This window comes from Anoplophora glabripennis, unplaced genomic scaffold (genome assembly GCF_000390285.2).
Source record: "Anoplophora glabripennis isolate ALB-LARVAE unplaced genomic scaffold, Agla_2.0 scaffold84, whole genome shotgun sequence".
NCBI lineage: Eukaryota > Metazoa > Arthropoda > Insecta > Coleoptera > Cerambycidae > Anoplophora > Anoplophora glabripennis.
In genome coordinates this window covers 812,332-831,758 of record NW_019416213.1, presented here as the reverse complement: position 1 = coordinate 831,758, position 19,427 = coordinate 812,332, and the positions used below count along the sequence as shown (strand labels likewise).

Genomic DNA, 19,427 nt, shown 5'->3' with positions numbered 1-19,427 from the left:
GCCCCCCTGCGTAATCTACGGCACCGGCCCTGCCGGTAATACGCTTCGGGGTGTATTACGGAAAGTCGTATACTCATATACCCCGTAATACCGACAAATAAGGTCGTAAAGCACCGGCAGTATTCCCGTACAAGGAGGATAATGGCGACGATAATGTATATCTGGTGTGGAAGACTCACCTCGCAGCTTGATTGGTTGATATTGCTCAGGTTCAGTCTATAAACTCGATCCCTGCAACAAAAAAAAAGAGATAAATGTTGTTTTATATAGATTGGTTACAAGTTTATGTAAAAGATTAGGGAATGTAGCAGCTGGGTCTCGCGATACGCCTATAAGGCACCGAAAAATAATTATATAGAACGTAAACGTATGAAAACGGACAAAGTCCCAATTGCAGGACTAACAGGATAAAACAGAAAAGTACTAAATTAAAAAAAGGACATCTAACATTAAGTAAGTATAAAAACATTAAGTACTACAGGATATAATAAGCAAAATATAAAATCGAGACGCAGAAGAACTTAAATAAAAATAATAACAAAATAAAACAAATAAGCTACAGTCCGTACAATATTTGTTGAGATAGAATTCCAAGGAAAGAATAAGCCAATAAAGTTCTGTTATCGGAACTACTGCAACAATTTACCGCAACGGGTGCGTGCTTTGAAAATTTTCGCGTTATTTTCAGAATATTAAAATATATACAATTTATAAACACGATACTCTTCGACAGGGAATTAAATTCCTTTATTTTATATTTCACCTCCATTGATTTATTTTAATAGGACATAGGACACCCAAAATGCACAGAACGATACACTTACGAAGAATCATGCCTTCGTATATGCAAAACACATTATGCAGTGCAAGCTGCTACGGTAAACGCCAATGTCTTTCTATCTCGGGTGTCGAATGCGGTTAATTCCATGAAACGCACGGAGTGTAAATAAGATATTATACAAGATTAGGATAACATTTGCCAAACAATTTTTTTTATGTTATTCATGGAATGAAAAAAATCATTCAGTCGCTATTTGTTAGTGTATTGTATTCATATTGACAAAATCATCGAAAATTATTTTTCAATGATTCTTCTTAAGATTTATTGACATTAATGCTTGCAATTATATTTTATATTTATAATATACAAGCTTCTATTATTCTTCAGAATTTTCACCACCAAGAATTGACCTATGTATGTTTTCAGCCACGAAAATAGAATAATTCCAAATATTTCGAATTTTCAACAACATTTTTAATATTAAGGCGATGTTTCGCATTGTATTAGCTAAGTCCTGTCTAAAGGACCCCGCACAAATCTTATGGAAATTGGGTCCCGGTCAAATTCGCTGAATTTTTGATATGTGATAGAGTTCATCATACTGGTCAATTGTCTCAATGGCCACAAAGCTCAAAAATGGATAGTTTGGCCGGTACAGAGCTTTAAAGCTCCGAATATCCTCCACGGATTTATGTATATGCGCAGTGTGTATAGACTTTTGAAATAGCCTATTTCATTTTTTTTATTATCTAGGTTTATATTTTTGAGGTTGCTGAATTCAGATCTGTTGTTAGATTTTCAAAATTGACAGTTGGCAGCTGTCAACTAGCTGTCAATTTGCTATAATAAAGCCAGAAACTTGTTTTTTTATGATTTATTTTTTTTTTTTTTTAGTTCGATAAGTTCAAAGACGATATCAAATCAATAACAATGACTATCGGCAGCTGTCATTTAGCTGTCAACAATTCTTCAAAGTCCGGTAATAAAGTCAAAAAATTATTTTTTGTTTATAACTTCAAGTTTTTTAGATAAGTGAATATAAATATGATATAAAATTATGTAGTCATCAGCTTACAGCTGTCAACAAGCTGTCAACTAACTGTCAAAATGCAATAATAGAGCAAGTAACTTATTTTTTGTGCTTAACTTTGTGGATAAGAAATCAAACATGATATAAGTTTATGACATCACTTTTGAACTCAGTGATCTAAGCAACTTAAAGCTTTTTAAAAAAAGTAACTTTTTGACTTTATTATTGCATTTTGACAGTTAGTTGACAGCTTGTTGACAGCTGTAAGCTGATGACTACATAATTTTATATCATATTTATATTCACTTATCTAAAAAACTTGAAGTTATAAACAAAAAATAATTTTTTGACTTTATTACCGGACTTTGAAGAATTGTTGACAGCTAAATGACAGCTGCCGATAGTCATTGTTATTGATTTGATATCGTCTTTGAACTTATCGAACTAAAAAAAAAGAAAGATAAAACATAAAAAAACAAGTTTTTGGCTTTATTATAGCACATTGACAGCTATTTGACAGCTGCCAACTGTCAATTTTGAAAATCTAACAACAGATCTGAATTCAGCAACCTCAAAAATATAAACCTAGATAATAAAAAAAATGAAATAGGCTATTTCAAAAGTCTATACACACTGCGCATATACATAAATCCGTGGAGGATATTCGGAGCTTTAAAGCTCTGTACCGGCCAAACTATCCATTTTTGAGCTTTGTGGCCATTGAGACAATTGACCAGTATGATGAACTCTATCACATATCAAAAATTCAGCGAATTTGACTGGGACCCAATTTCCATAAGATTTGTGCGGGGTCCTTTGGTTAGTGCAACTCTCTCGATTTCGAGAATACAATACCTATGTATGTTTTCAGCCACGAAAATTTGAAGAATTCCAAATATTTCGAATTTTCACCACTAAGAACGGCGGTGACAACATTTTTAACATTAAGGCGATATTTCGCATTGTATTAGCTATGTCCTGTCCAAATTTGGTTAGTGCAACTCTCTCGGTTTCGAGAATACAATACCTATGTATGTTTTCAGCCACGAAAATTGAATAATTTCAAATATTTCGAATTTTCACCACCAAGAACGGCGGTGATCACATTTTTAACAATAAAGCGATGTTTCGCATTGTATTAGCTATGGCCTGTCCAAATTTGGTTAGTACAACTCTCTCGGTTTCGAGAATATAATACCTATGTATGTTTTCAGTCACGAAAATAGGTCAATAGGTTGCGCAGAGATCCTACAGCGGTCTCCTCCTTATATTTGAACAAATTGCCTTTCTGGATTTCGCCCATCTTTGGAACCTGCTCAAGTTGTACGGGCTGTCAACGTGTGGTTTGGTGTTATGGTGCAATATTATGTTGTACTTCCCCAGGTACTTCGAAATATTCCAAGAACATTTCAATTTTCGAACTTTTAAAACTGCATAGCATACGCCTCTGCTACGGCTTTGATGATTGGGGGTGGCTGGGAGCTTTGTGGAATGTTCGTTAGGAAACCTAGGTAAAAATGTTATTTCCCGTCCCGCTCCTTTGCCTTCCTGTGGAAGATGCTCAAGGTTTTCTCGAACATCGGTAACTACTTTTACCAGGGTTGCCATCACGTAGAAGAGCTGGAGAAGGCATTGTAACTTAGATTGGAAAGTGCAGCGAAATTTGAGGTTTTTTTTCGTCTGCTTTGAATCAACCTCGAAACTTTATCGTAACGCAGCTGTTGCACCTTGTATTATTAAACTAGTCGGCATAGTTTTTGAAGAATATCGAAAAATATCAAAACAACCGCAAATTACCAGGAAATAGAAATTTATGTACAGTTTGCGAACCCACTGAATTAATACTTTTGTCGGCGGACAATAAGTCATCGATTGAAATATTACACATTCCAACCGATAGTATCTCTTTGAGCAGATTCAATCTAGTAATCGGATCAGCGTTTTGTCCGCGCTAAAATCGATGGTACAAGTCAAATTCCACCGCTGCGCTTTGTTCGCAAATGTTATTTACTGCTGCTGTTATTATAGAGTAGCGGGTTGCTTGGTGATGCAGGAACAGCGTTCGTTTCGTAAAGTATAAACTACTGATAATAAGCAGTTTGATGATGGAATACCTTGCATATTCTACAATATTCTGACGTAGGGGTTTGTTGGACTGATGCACTGCGATTCGTGGGAACCCTAGCTATTTCACAATGGCACGTCAGTTTAGCGGACTAGTGAGAATTCGACCTGACAGCGGCAGAGGGCAATCGCATCGCGTGAATTATATCGAGGTATATAATTTATATCAAGTCTAGTGTTAGGAGAGGAGTTTGAGACTTTCTTTAGTTTCAAAGTTGTCTAAAATTTCAAATGTTCAATTTCGTTTCATATAATTTTTGCAGGAAGTGTCTAATCTTCCGGTTACGAAGTAAAACTTTTTACTGGGAGAAATATAGGCACATCATTACAGAGTGCAGTAGCGTACGAAAGTTGGAGATTGTGGGGGTTAGAATCCTCTCCTTGGCAAGGCATTCCTTCTTTTTTTTACTGCGCGACAGTCCTAAATAAAATTTCTGTGTGCTATTTTTTTAGTAGCTCAAGACAATTTCTAGAAAAAACTTTCCAAAAATTTTGATTTTTATTTTATTTATTTTTTCAGCTCAAAAATGTTTGTTGACACCTAGAGTTAAGACCATCTAGAGACATCCCATACATATTAAATGTTGGAAAAGGATTTATTTATGTGTTTTTTGATTGGCATTACTGACACAATGTATTAATTGAGTTCTAAAGATAAAACAATCATCTACTATATTTCTATTTTTATTTATTTCTTTCAACTCTCTCCATATTGTAGATACATTATATTTTGTATCTATTTTTTACGACAAAATGATCAAAAATAAGAAAAAATGATGAAATTCATTTTAGATATTTTGAGCAAAAAAATAATTGCATAATGGATTTTTATTTGGATGACCAAGTAGGTGAATTTAATACCGCACTATGTTATATGTAGACATCGCAAACTTTGTGGCGAAAATAAATAAACAGTAGTAATCTATATTATGCTATTAAGCGGCAATGCACGTTGTAGTAACAGAAACAGACTAAATCTATGGTCAAGCCGTGTGCCGCTCTATGTTCACCATACACAATACTACTAACTACCATAAAAACATGTGCCATATACTCGACCAAGCAAAGTGTCAAATTCACACACAATGAAATGCGGCTAGATGCGAATCGAATGAATTGATCGACGCGAAGCTTCAAATCAGAGGTAGTATATTTTATTGTACCATGACGCCGATAGAGGGATTACTAAAATATGAAGTAATTGATGCTTCGCCACCATTAGTAAAAATAACATCTATTAGAAACGTCGAGACTATATGTGCCTATGACCTCGGTAAATGTTGAACAGTCATTTTCGTTTTTGAAATGAGTATTTACCGATCACCGAAGACGATTAACCACGGAACACTTAGGAACTGTTAATTATTTTCTACAATCTATGTCCTTACGCGTAAGAAATTATTGTTTTGTTAACTTTTGCTGGTACTTATTATTAGGTACTATACCTATATATTATAATATTAAAATATAAATTTTGTATGTGTGTGTGTGTGTTTTTGGTTTAGATTGTATTTTTAATTAAATTGTAAATAGTGTCATACAAACCTCTACTATATATTTTTTTATGTCTTACCTTGTACTTTATCCCTAGCTAGTTGTTGGTAGACACTTGTTACACAGACAATATCAGAAAATTCTTAGGAGTCGGTTCTCACAAACTAGTACAATGCAACACACTTTGGAATGAATAGAGTTGAAATTTAATAACGTGTTTATTCAAAATTTTGTTATATTACTTTTGACATGAAGACTTTATAAACTCAAATTTATGATTTTTTTTATAGAATATGTTTTTCAAAATAAAGAATATTTTTAACAACAAAATTTACCTTTTCCTGCTTAGCTTACAAATAATGTAAGGAATAATTAAAAAAAATTCTATTAATTAACTTTATCTATGCAATCCGGATTAGATCTCCTTATATTATTTGTTGCCTATCATTCAGGGGCATCCTTGCATCTAAACAAGGATGAAAATTAGTCAGAATTAAATAAAATGGCTGTTCATTTGACAGATTTTGTCAGAGCTCTTCGAAATATTGAATTATTTAAGTTGTTAGTGATTGGATTCTGTTTATTTTTGTACAGGTAAGTCCTGTGGTTTGTTATTTACACTTCGCAAAGATTTGATGCGAGAGAAAGCATGATTTATTTGGAATAACTAGCGATATTTTAGTGCACTGTTTTTTTAGGTATCTGTTACGTTGTGAAATTTGTAGTTTTCTTCGCTGGAAACTACGTAGAAGCCTTGCAGACTATTTATGGGGCCACTGAAAACTGCCTTGGAACTGCTTTCTACTGCTGGTAGCGGAAAATTTTCATGGGCTGCCAAAATAACTTTTTCTGGACTCTGCCAAACTATAGGTACTACTGGTAAGTATTTAATTTTCTTCCTTGGACTTTCTTCTTGTTTTATTTTTAATTTTTCGGGAGCTGCGTCTCCACGCTGTACATCTTGCAAAACCCAAGCCGTAACCAATCAATAATTTCTTTGTTTTTATCCGCCTTCCTGATTATTCTGTCCCTAGCTTTGCTTAAGGTCCATGCACAGAAATGTTCAGTCTTCGGATGTCCTTTTCAAACACTTTCACACCACTACTTATAACTAACACATTTTTAACAAATGTCCTTTTACTTTTATTTACCATTCTATAAATTATTTACTAAAATATTCTTTATTTTATATTTTTTTTAGGTCATCTCTGGGTATTCTTATAAAGCCACCTTTAGCTTTGACATTTGTGAAATTTATTATAAAATTTGACATTTGATGAAAAAATTTTATGTTATGGTTCATGTTGGATTGGGATATCTTCTTCAAGTTTACTCGTCTTCCTGCGGTATGTATACCCGATTAATCTATAGACTTTAAGCTTTCATTTGATATAAGTCACTCTAGGTTTAAATACGTTTTTCTTTATGTCCTGATTACTAACAAGTGTCGATGTCATGCATTTTTATGAAAACGTATTCTGTACTTGAGAATAAAATTAAAAGATTATTATTTTTACACTATGTAATATCATTGTTCATTACTAGTTTTATATCGAGAATTTCCATATTAACAATTTTATACCAATTTGGTGTTGCTATAACAATAATTAAACTTTTTATACGACTTTAAGTTCGGTCAGGCAATATTTTCATCTGAGTTTCTACATTAACATTTCAACTTCGTTACAATATTTTATGGTAAGTTTTTGTTTTTTAAAATAATTTTTAATAGTTATTTTTATTAAATATACGATTACATTTATATTGACAAGTAAAATGACTAGAACTTTTTACATACTGGATTGTAATAAAAGTTCAAATTCTCCAGCATTCCATATTTTGACACAAATTAGCGTACTTAGCCGTTATATATTAAAAAATAGAAGAAAGAAACCCTGGGAAACATACTTTCTGCAAATAACACTAACCGTAAAAGTTTTAAGCAACGACATAGAGTGAAAGAGAGAGAAAGAGGGAAGGAACGCATAAAAGTAATACCTCTATATTGTTTTATCCGGGAGCCGGGGATTGCGGGAACTAATGCCTTCCCGACAAAAAAAAACACGTTAGAAAGCCAAATTTATACTTTCAAATGTGTATATCGTATGCAGCGCAGCTGGGGCGAAAACCGCCAAACGTGCCTCGGCGTCGGGAAGATGATATCCTCGCGTCGCGGCTGTTTTCTTTAGCGTGCCTATTGACGACGACAAACACATAAGCATATGACTAGGCATAAGGAGGAGGCACGTTTGAGTGCAGAAATATGAACCCCGGTAAGCCCTTACGGGAGGTTTTACTTCCCTTGTAATACGCCTCGTTTTACCGTAAATGCATTATAATTCCCGCTAAGATGAGCGAGATAGAGGGCGCTCTCACGCCGTTCCAGATTATTTGATTTGCGTTTCGTTTCGGCGGTCGTCCGTGTCGACGGCATTATTGCTTTTTATTTTACTTTAAACTATGTGCAGAACCATACTTGGGTGTTGTGTAATAATGAAAAACGTAATATTGACAGTTGGTAGAAGGAAGCTAGATAGTTGAGGTGAGAACAGCGCAGAGTGAAAAGTAAGACGATCGACGGGCAGTGAGGCAAAGTAGTGAGAAATTAAAAGTGTTTAACCGGTATTAGTTAGCAGGTAATTATTCTCTAAGTACTTTGTTGTTAATCGTTCTATGTAATCTTATGATTGTGATGATTATAGACGTTTCATGATAATAATTCTGTATATGCCTTCATTGTCTTATGCTCAGGGGCGTATATTTTTCTAACGTAAAATTGTTACAATTATTATTAAAGATTGCTCATTATTACATGTTAAAATATGTGTATATTGTCGTGACTGCCCGGATATTGCAATAACAGCTCCTTTGTTTCACATTTAACTTGTTTTATCATGATTCCGTTGTTCGATAAACAAATAATAAAGCATTTCTTGTGTTTACTTTATGTCATACGCCTATAAGAGCCTTGTTGAATTTACTAACATTTTCGCCCGTGAGGAACGAAAATGAAAAAAAAAGAATAAATAAATACAAAAAAGAATTGCTAAAACAGATCTTCCGAAATCTCAACTCATAGCTGGATTGCCTCCCGTATGGTACTCCAGTACCTTCCGGCCCTGCCGACTAACTAACACCAAACCTCTTCAGTTTTACTTGGAAGTGTGTATGTTTAATTTGAGTGAGATGACATTTACTGAGAAATTAAATAAGTCGGGTGTTATTTATCATTAGCAAAGGATCCTAGTTTATGCCTTTTGGTTATCGGTTGTTTTGTATTTATATTTGGGTAGTTAGAGCAACGGTCGTGGGTTTCTCTGCCATGCTCTTTCCCCACAGGAGCTCTTGGTGAGCCTGGCACTCTCATTTTATGTTAAATGGTTGTTAATGTTTTTGTTGTTCTTTCTATTTGTCACATGTTTAATTTGAAGACTGTTGTACGTAAATAATAAAGTTAGGTGTATTTACTCTGCTTTTGTTTTATAACATTAAACCATACTTCCCCTCTTTAAAGTTAGTAGCCAGCGCCTTCCGGTCAACAAAAAAATAGATATATACAACGTGGGTAATGTATTCATTATGACAATCACATATTTCTGGCAACAACTGCGTTTATATTTTTTTTGATCGAACACGGGGTTGTTATACTACAACTATTAATCCTAACAGTATGAAATATTTTTAAAATGTTTTTAAATTACTGAAAAAAAGGTTACAATTTTATTGTCATTAAAATATTACAAAATGTTTTTAAAATATTTCTAAATCACGAACGCAAACATTTGATTCAATATTTTCTGCATGATTAATGAAATATTTTAAAAATATTGTGCAAACAATGCATTTCAAAAATTAATGGATTAATAATGAAAAAATTAATAGCCCCTGATCTAGTAAAATAAATAAAAATAATAAAATGGTCAAATTTTTATCTAAAACACATTACATGAAAAAATAATATAAAGGGTGATTCACAACTTATCCAAAAAAATTTGGGAATAGATGCGTCATGAAAAATAGGGTCAATATCGGAAAAACAAATTTTAAAATCTATAATTCCCGAGAAAAAAAATTGACGTAGTATTTTCAACCTTTCCATCGCTGGTCTACTGCAGTCTCTAGCGTCATTCGCCCACGTGGCCCCAGGCGATTCCGAATACTGAAATCCGATTTTAGTGTTATCGTTATTGCGATAGTGTTTACATTAGTTTTTCAAGGATCAAAAATGGTTTAGGTGTATAGCAACTAGGCGGTTGATGGATATCCTTTTCATTTATGGTGAAGCAAGACAACATTTGTGTTATGGCGAAGCATTTGTGTTACGGTGCAACAGCATAACATTTGTTTTAGTTCGTAGAAACCGGGTAAGACGGGCCCAACTGTGTTTACACGTCGGTGGATAAAATTAGTTCAGGTATCAGGTGGCGTGGCGTAGCAATTGTCAATCCGAGCCGGATCTAGACAAGATGTTCGCCATTGTTGCCACAGCTCGGTCAGCGTTGTTTCTTTCTAATGTACTGTGATTGTGTGTCTCTAAATATTTTCAACGTTATTATCAGTGCCAGCGTCTCGAGGTTTATAGAGGACTGTCATTTTAATCAAAAGTAAGTAAAAGTAGGTCTCACAGGCTACAGGTAAACAATAAATTGTAGAGAAGCATAAAATATTAAAAGTTTTTTTACTAGCCGAGAGAAAAATCGAAGCTAGAGCTACAATCAGAACTAAAGGTGAAGCTTTAGAACATAATATATTGGATGGAGGAAGAACGCGTGTTAAAAAGTGTGAATGCTGTAGAGAGAAAGGGCGATATTTTGGGTACTCGCTCTCTCTCTCTCTAATCGCTGAGGAAGGAGCCAATCACGTGCCTGCGTGAGAGAGAAAGATGGTACTTAAACTATCTGTTTCTGTCTCCGTCACTCTTCTACACTGTCGTCGTAAGCGTGCTCCTTCCATGCTCTAATGGTGAAGCTGAAGAGATTATAATTCAATATTTTCGATTATAGAGTGTAGACAAGGACTGAAAACCCTTTTCTAAGACGGAGTCTTCACTCCTGTATAGGTACACTCCATATTTTCGATACTCATCGTTAATTTGCATAGAGGTCTCTTATGTTAGTGCTACATATGCAACCGGTAATACTCAGAAGTGAGATGAGTGGCCTATATGAGATTAAGTGAATAGTTATTTAACACTAAAAATTTAACGAAATCAGTTTATTTCGTACTAGGTTGTATTCTCTGGCGATGGTAAAAGAGTTGTATGATTGTTTTTAGTTCAGTTGAGCAGTACTTTTAGCTTATGCTCTGTAAATCAATTATAAAAAATATAAAGCATAACAAATGCCCGTCAGTTAATAACTGGCATATAGAAATATAAATTCGGGCGTAGATAGGTACGCGCCGGGACTGATAATAAAAGCGGTCGGGCGGTTGTTTGTAGATCTGAGCGCGGCCGATATAATGCTCGAATGTGCGGAAAGGAGTGGGCCGGGTTTCCGTCGCTATTTTCGAAACATTATTTCCACATGAGCGTGTCTTTTGAAAAGGCGGGTTATTCGCTTATCGAATACGGGCAAATGGCGATATATTATACAGTCGGCTCGGCCGGCCAAAACTCCAGCATGCAAATGGAAACACCTCTTTTTTGATCTGATCTGTCTGGGCGTCTCGCTCTTCCCGGGGGGGGGTGCGACGCCACCTCGCGTTTCTTGAATCGCGAACCCCATTGTTGCCGTTGAATAAATTATTTGGTGATGCGTGCTCTGCGCGCGAAATGATTGAATTACTGACGGGCGATTTGAATAATTTTAAATACAGGGTAACAAGAGGCGCGGTTTTGATTCCGGACAATAGTTGAAGTCTAGCGTGTAAAATTAAATAATGTGGGTACAAGGAAAAAGTGAATTTCGATGTTGATAATTTCGCTAAATTTTGAAACATATTTAACGCGGCAATTTTAACTGTTTTTCTGTCTTTTTCTAAATTCTTTGACATCCGCGTTATATGGTTTGTCTCGATTTCTTGCTCAGTAGGCTTCAGAACACTATTTTTGGTTTATAATTCAATTGTTTTGTTCCTTGCCACCACATGGCCATTCACAGTTTAAGGTTAGAGATAATTTAAATAATGTTTTTTCCAAAATTTTAATTGATTTTAGTGTTAATAAGTTTCATCCAATCGTTTTAATAGTATGAACATTACATCTTTAATGTATTAATAGCTATTTACAAAATCAGTTACATAAAATCATGTTTCATAATGTATTACATACAAGATTTTGTAACAAAAGGCGTCCCGCGTGGTAATTTATTTATTAGTTCTCGGAACGGATGGGCCAAAAAGTAAAATATTTCAGTAAACACTAATTATCAAAAGTTAAGGTCTCTCAAGTAGGTTTAGCGTCGTCCTTCGAAGAAATTTAGCAATATTTTTAACAAATTCACTTAGACTGCCGGGGTCATGTGTTGAGCATCTGGTATAAACAGGAAAATCGCAAATAACATGCAAAATGCATTCCAAAGAACGTAGGAATTCCAAGTTAGAATGTTGTCGGGAAAATAATAATAGGTGAAATAGCTGTTTTTTAGGCGAATTTTCCAAGCTATAAGAATAGATTAAATGAGATGGACTAATCCGTCTCGTATTGCTATGCGGAGTCACAAGAGGAAGGTATAGGGTTGTTTGTAAATTTAGTCTCAAAATTATTTAGACAAATGTAAATTCAATCCATTAGACAACTATTAACATGGCACAGTTATGCCAAAGCGTCCCGACATTCAGGGTTCCCGCCAGTAAGATAAGAACATAAACTTCTGGACCCAAGAAATGGGCGTGTCGAAGCGAAATGTCGAATTCAGGAGAGATCTACTAAAAAAAGGCAGTTCTTCCTTGGGTTTCACATTGAGCAGTCTACTTAGTTTTAAAGTCTCGGGTTAATTTAATAATGGATAGTCATTCCAAATTTTGCTATGGATCGCGCATTCCCTGAATCTCGGTACGCTGTCGCGTGTCAATAAATTAATTAATAATGTAGTTCGAGCCCGTTGTGTCGTTATTTTGTTTGTCTTGTTTTTATTATTATTAAAACCCTGGAATGTTTTGGTGTTTTTTTCAACTTCAGTGTCACCCTGTCTAGCCAGCCACTGGATTACATTCTACGTAAGCAATATAGGGTAAGTGCCTGAAATTCATTCTCTGAACATACAACATTTCTAAGTTCCCACGTATTAATTAAAGTATATTGATAATTATAGACTCCCTTTCGAGAATTAAATAGTACTCTCTTGAAATCTAGACTCGTTATGATACTGGTCCTAACACTATATATATATATAAAGAAATAACCCCTCAGGTTACAATTTTTTCTAATTGTGACGAAAAATGGGAAATACAAGTTTTTAATTTTGATCATTTACAAGTATAATTTAAATAACAATTATTTAGTAGGTCAGTGTCAGTTTAAATTTTTTTGTCATTTGGCTTGACATTTAATAGACGCTGATCTATTCTGTGATGCTGATTGTTACTATTACCATTTATTAGGAAAAATGTGTGATTTATGTTCAGATTCTGACGATATACCGAGCGATATCGAAGAAGCGGCAAGAAATGCCGTATGTTCACCGATTCCTGAAAAATCCAAAGTGGTATATGACTTGGCTTATGAAAAATTTGACAAATGACGTGAACAGAAGAAAGTAAAACACGTCAATGAGAAAGTACTATTGGCATATTTTGAAGGTAAGAAGAATTTGAAGGCTTCTACGCTATGGACACAGTACTCCATGTTGAGAACTGAGCTGTCTTTAAAAAAAGGTATAGACATTAAAACATACAATAGTTTGATAGCATTTTTGAAAAGGCATTCTGATGGATACCACGCTAAGAAATCAAACGTTTTTTCAAAAGTAAATATTGCGAAGTTTTTGACGGAGGCGGATGACAATAATCTTTTAATGGCTAAGGTAACTAATAATTGCTTCATTTAGTTGTCAGTTTACTAATTCGCATTTTTTGCTTTAGGTTGTGTTGATTGTGGGAATAGCCGGTGCATGTCGGAAGAAGAATTAACATTTTTACGCGTTGAAGATGTTACAGATGAGAAGTCGTATTTTCGAGTAAATATTCCAAATACAGAAACTAGAGTAATTCGTGAATTTGTAATCATCGCGGATGATATAGAAGAATTAAACTTCGTTGACATTATCAGGAAGTATAGAAACCTACGTCCGGAAAATATTAAACACAATAGATTCTTTGTTAGATGTAGAAATTGTAAATGTGGTGTACAACCAGTAGGAATTAATACTATTGGTCAGTTACCACAGATGATTGCTCAAATGATTGGTTTTCCGAATTGTGCATTATTCACGAGGCACTGTTTCAGAAGATCTTGGGCCACTTTACTTGCAGATTCTGAGGCCAATATTTTAAAAATAAAACTACACGTTGGCTGGAAGTCAAATTCTGTTGCAGAAGGATATGTTGAAAATTCTATAGAAAATAAAACAACTATTTCCGGTGATATTCTTGGAGAACCGAGTAATACCAATAACATATCACGGAATATTACTGCAAGTTCAACAAATAAGATTTCTTCTGGAATAAGTTTCACTAACTGTATAATTAAACATAATTAAATAATAATAATTAATAAATAATTAATAAAGTGTTATCTATAAAATTACTGACTTAAATAAAAGTTACTTTATTATTTTTCTGTTGTATTTTGTTTATTTATTTTTTGCATTAGTGATATAACGAACTTTTCGTAACCAGTTGCATTATGGTTTTCATTATGTAACTAGTTACATAAAGTAGAACGATTTGACACTTGTTTTGATAACAAAAGATGTTACTTTATATGTCAAAATTAGAAAAACATATTATTGTGTATTATGACATGTGCTTTGAAGAGATTTTGTTCTACACTGGGAAAATTTTTATTTTATACTAAAATTTTGTTAAGTTACAAAATAAATAATATGTGTTCTATTGTAGTTACTCCTGAAGACGGAATGATTTTATTCCGAAAGCTCGAGCAATAAAAAAGAGTTTACATCATGTTGGCTTTGACTGCATACCCGACTATAATTTAAGATTTTGTTCTTTTGTTTCGCAAGAAACTAAAATCTGTAGAACTACTTTTATTTTTTATTGCAGGCATATTTTGTGCACTAGACTGTCTTTACTTAATTTAATGTTTTCGATGTACCTTGTCGTATTTCTCAGTTCATGTGATATTTTCTTAAGATTTTAAAGCAGATTTGTGGTATTTTAAAGCTGTTTCGATGCATCCTGAAATTATTATGTATTTATTTCGGAATACATATAAAGTGAATATATTTTCCAAAACAGTCTAAGAAAATAAAGGCGAATAACGTCGCGAATCCCTGCCTTCTGCCTACCCAACAAGTTATTAAATTTCGACATGACCGTGTTTATTTTGTTCCTGCTACTTTTCGGATCGCATAATTTTAAGAAGGACGCGATAAAATAAAACCTCGTATTTTATGCGGTGGCTTCCTGTTTTTGCGCGACAATTTTAGTGTTTGTAGGTTGTAAACATGTCTAATCTATCAAAGTAAGAGCCGGGGTATCGTCCCGATCTCTATATTTCAGGCGATTCCGTACTCCGTATTCGCACAGATTGTTTCCATTTCCCCGGCGCCGCTGAACTTCTGGGACGAGTTAATAGGATTACATTTTTATGGACAATGTCATATGTCCTTTTGTGTTTACAACTCCAATTTCCTACGTGAAAAGTAAATATGTTTCTGCTCAAACGAAATACGTTAGTCCCCGTTTTCTTTATCTCCATGCGGCCCCACGGCTTGTTTTTCTTTTCTTATTTATACCTTTGTTTGGCGATCTAACAATCACTTATGAGCTTCCGACTGCCACAGTTTTCGATTGTGTGTAATTCGACTTGTTTAGACAGGAAATAAATACTAAAATTACAGGATAAAAGTACTTTGATACACATGTAGCGTATGCCTTACTCAAATATCTATCACCTATATATAGTACTGGGATTTTCGGACTGAAACAAAGGCCAATGAATCCGAAATAACTATAACGTACCAACCACATCATATAAAGGCAATGCTAGTGGGTTTCGAGACTTTCGAGGAGAACCGGTGCATTCCCAAAAAATTTTAACAATGTTTCCAATAGAAAAAAGTTTATTATGTATTAATGTTTATAAAATATGGTTGTCACAAGTAAAGGGATGCTGTATAATGCTTATTATATGATTAAAGTTGGTATTTGACCAACGCTTGATTTCGGGTCATTTATACTGGCCAGAATCTTCCGCTCTGGTTATTGAACTGAAAGATGCCCGAGTCGAAGTTCGATCACACTTCGTGGTGGCTCCGCGAATTCTCAGGTACTGCTGTTCGGTTGGATCGTAACATCTAGTCCCCTCTAGAATCGGGGGATTCATGACTGTTAGTCCCTGTCGTCGAATCTGGCTGTTATTTCAGATTTATGTAATGGTGACTATACATTTGTCACATACAGAAAAAGGGAAATAATAATGAAGGATCTAATTATAGAAGTATTCTTTTATTGTGTAATTTCGCTAGGAATTTTAAAACTTTCTTATTTAGCAAAATTTATCATTCTAATAGCTTATTCGTCACGTCAAAGGAAGTCAACAGCATGTTGGTTGTTTTTTTCTCAGTACATTTCTGAGATTTTGGACAGTACAATATTCCAAAAATCAATTGATCAGATTGACCAAAACATACTCCTTTTTTCAGAAGCATCAATTCACTATTTACTTAACTGACAGAGAATGGATGGTCAGACATTAAAATTTAATTTCGAGGTCGTTTTTCCACACATTGGGCATGACAAAACGACTTTCCCGAAGTCATTACTTGTGACCATTTGTCGTTTGTTGGTAATTTTAAATGTTACGGAAACTGGGAAACTCAATTTGCAATTTTAAAATAAAGAAGTAATTGTTTGAGTTGTAAAAATTTGTTCAATTGAAATAAATTTTTAAAAATAAGTGGGCATATTATTGAAGGAATTTATCTAATTAAACACATTTTCTAGAACAAAGTCCTTTTCGTTCCATTTAATTAATAGAATTTCAGTTAATATCTTATTTTGATGTTATCAATAACCTTCAACATTTCCATTTTTTTTTAGTAAATGTAATCAATAATATTGCAAACAGCATTAATCATATTTATTTAACGTATTGAAGAAAAAACAACAAATATTTGGGCAGTTTTTTAAGTGCTATTGGAATACAATGTGTTTCAGTTCGAGTGAATCAAACTTTAACCACAAATAAAACTCAATAAATAATTCAGAATTGCCTTATAAAGCAAGGGTCTAATCTCACCGTTTTCACTGTACAGGGACGTATTGGTCACTTGTTAAAATCATATTATTTACGAAATCTTTGGTATGCTTATAACAAATTGATTCAAATTTGGTATGGTGTTCACATTTACACATGTGCATATAATTTACTGTAAAATTTACACATTTTTCTAGGTCAGTGGCATAGGAATGGGTAGTAAAGGGAGATTTTTTACCCCAACTTTGTTTGTTTTTCACTGCTGCGCGAGGTATCCATGACCACCGTTGTAAACACTTTTCAGATTTAGGAGCGTGCTATAAGTCCACGTATTCAGTGTTTTTTAAATTAATTTTGCAAATCGAGTTAAATTGACTGCATGTTACAAATTTAATATATAAGACTAATCTATTTAATTTTCTAGATAATATTTATAATCTAAATTTTAAACTAAATTTTTCTATTATGGAAAGAACCCTCCCCACACCAGTCGCCATTGCTTAAAGTGTTATAGAAAAACAAACATAAATGTTTTTGTAAAGGTTACGCGTATATCTTTTTATCAGTACTGATTTAAATAACTGTAAAAAAAATACAGAATAGCATCATAAAGAGTCTTATTAACATTTAGGAAATAGAAATGTCAACATTTTACGACAATTTCCTAAAAAAAAAACAACTTCTGTACAAGGACGTCGCCAGCCAATGGGTTAGGGGGGCAAGATAAGAGGGAGGATGGGAGAAATATAAATTAAGGTAGAAATAGGTACAGTGAATTAATTTTTTTTTAGAAGTATTTTTAATAAAACCTTTTTAAAATACAAGAAAAACATAAAAATATAAATAACTAAAAAAAATAAAGAAATTCAACGAAAATTAGGTAAAACATAATCTCGGATTTTTTTAAAATTTGTCGACCACTTTATTAATAAAATCTTCAAGGTTGTCAAAATTAAGCGATAGACCGATAATAAATAATAAGTCCAAGTTTGCAGTTTATCTATATTATAACAATTAAATACATTTTAAGGATCGAATAATAACCTGCACAATTCAAGTTTAAAGCAATAAAGCTATTATATTATTGAAAATATATAAATTTCTTAAACTTATGGGTAAACCTACAAAATAAAAAACGTTTTTCATGCCCCATACATAAAATTGGTGCATTACATATATAGCTATAGTTGCACTGTTTATTTTTTTTTAATTTAAAATTCCAGAGCTAAATTTTTAAATATGGAAATATATGTATATAAAACTTTATATTTTTAAATTATTTTATCAACAAATATTTATACTAATTTACTACAATTGTTTTTTTTTTAAATAAAGTACTTAGTGTATTAGTTTTAAGTAATAAGGGTTGCTTTCGCTGTACAGCAAAAATAAAACGCTCTCTCAACGGTACAAATAAACTATTTTTATTGCAAACTAAGCTTGTGAAAAAAAGACGTGTTGTCGGTTCGAGTGTTCGCTGGAGTCTCTCTTTGTGTGGAGTCGCAAGCAGAAGTACCTGGTCCTTGGCGCCAATCTGTCGGGGTCGTCTTCCGGGAACCCTGGTGCGTCCGGGCGTCAGGATGGCGCTATTGACGTTGTACTTAAAAATGGGTCACTTGCGAACATGTGTATCCACAGTAAATTAGGTTTAAGTAAATAAAATATTTTATTAAAAATTTCCAATTAAATATTTTCTTAGCTTAAGAAAATTTTTGTACTTTTTTTCGAATTTCTAAGGGGTTGTTTTCTATCAGTCTGCTGGACGAAATCCGTGGCATTTGGCGACAGTACCCCGTCAAAACACAAAGTTCATTGGCAATTAAAGCCCGCAACGGCACTTAAAGCCATCGCCTAAGGGCGCAAAACACTTTGCGTGTTAATACACTTCGCCGTTACCAATACCCAATCCATTAGCATGCGCATCAAGCCCGCAACTGGATTAGCATCCAACTTAGGGCATGCACGGCGTCGCGGGCGTCCCCACGGCATCCACGTAAGAGCAATTACAGCAGACGTCCTCATGTTTGACATTTCGCCGTTGCTACCAAACCGACGCCTACATTAAGCCGACGAGGCTGGAAGTACAGCGGGAACCGCAAGTCATTCTGCCAGTCAAACTAAGCAAGGAGGATGCAATTCCGAGCAACTAGAATGCGGAGGATCCGACTTGGCCGCGCGCCGCGCTCCCGCGCCATCTCGTTTCTCTTAAACGTTGCACAACTATGTAATTGTAAATTCTAATTCGCTTTATGTCGCAACGTTTGCGGTGGCGTTCGGAGAAATGCAGTGATAAGTGCGAGATAATTTAGACGGCGGTGGTGGGGGAGCGATTAAACGGATGCTGGGAGTTGTAATGGAAAGGGACAGGGCCGTCTTCCGAGATTTCGCGGTTGCGGCAGAAAACTCTGCCAAGTGGGTTTGTCGGGACGGGGTGTTCCCCTTGCTGGCAAATATACCCGGAAAGAAGAAAAAATTACAGCAACAGCTGAACACACGTTCAATTTGATTCAAATTTGAAAAATCTGAAACAAGACAGGTTCCTTATGCAATATTCTGACTTTACACATAAATATTTGCACAAGGGCCGCCTGTCCCTTTAAAACATGGCCATAAAAAAGAATATGAATATCAACTGATAATTGTCTGATACATTCCTAAGAAATATATATATATATATA

At 34.3% G+C, this 19,427-nt stretch overlaps 1 protein-coding gene across 1 annotated transcript in view; it reads right to left on the bottom strand.

Moving 5' to 3' along the window:
• The window catches only part of LOC108904475 (semaphorin-2A), a 469,290-nt gene that overhangs the window by 62,514 nt on the left and 387,349 nt on the right, over window positions 1-19,427 (bottom strand). The window contains exon 3 of the mRNA XM_023456153.1: window positions 180-231. Within this exon, the coding sequence (XP_023311921.1) occupies window positions 180-231 (52 nt within the window). The remainder of the gene's footprint in view (window positions 1-179; window positions 232-19,427) is intronic.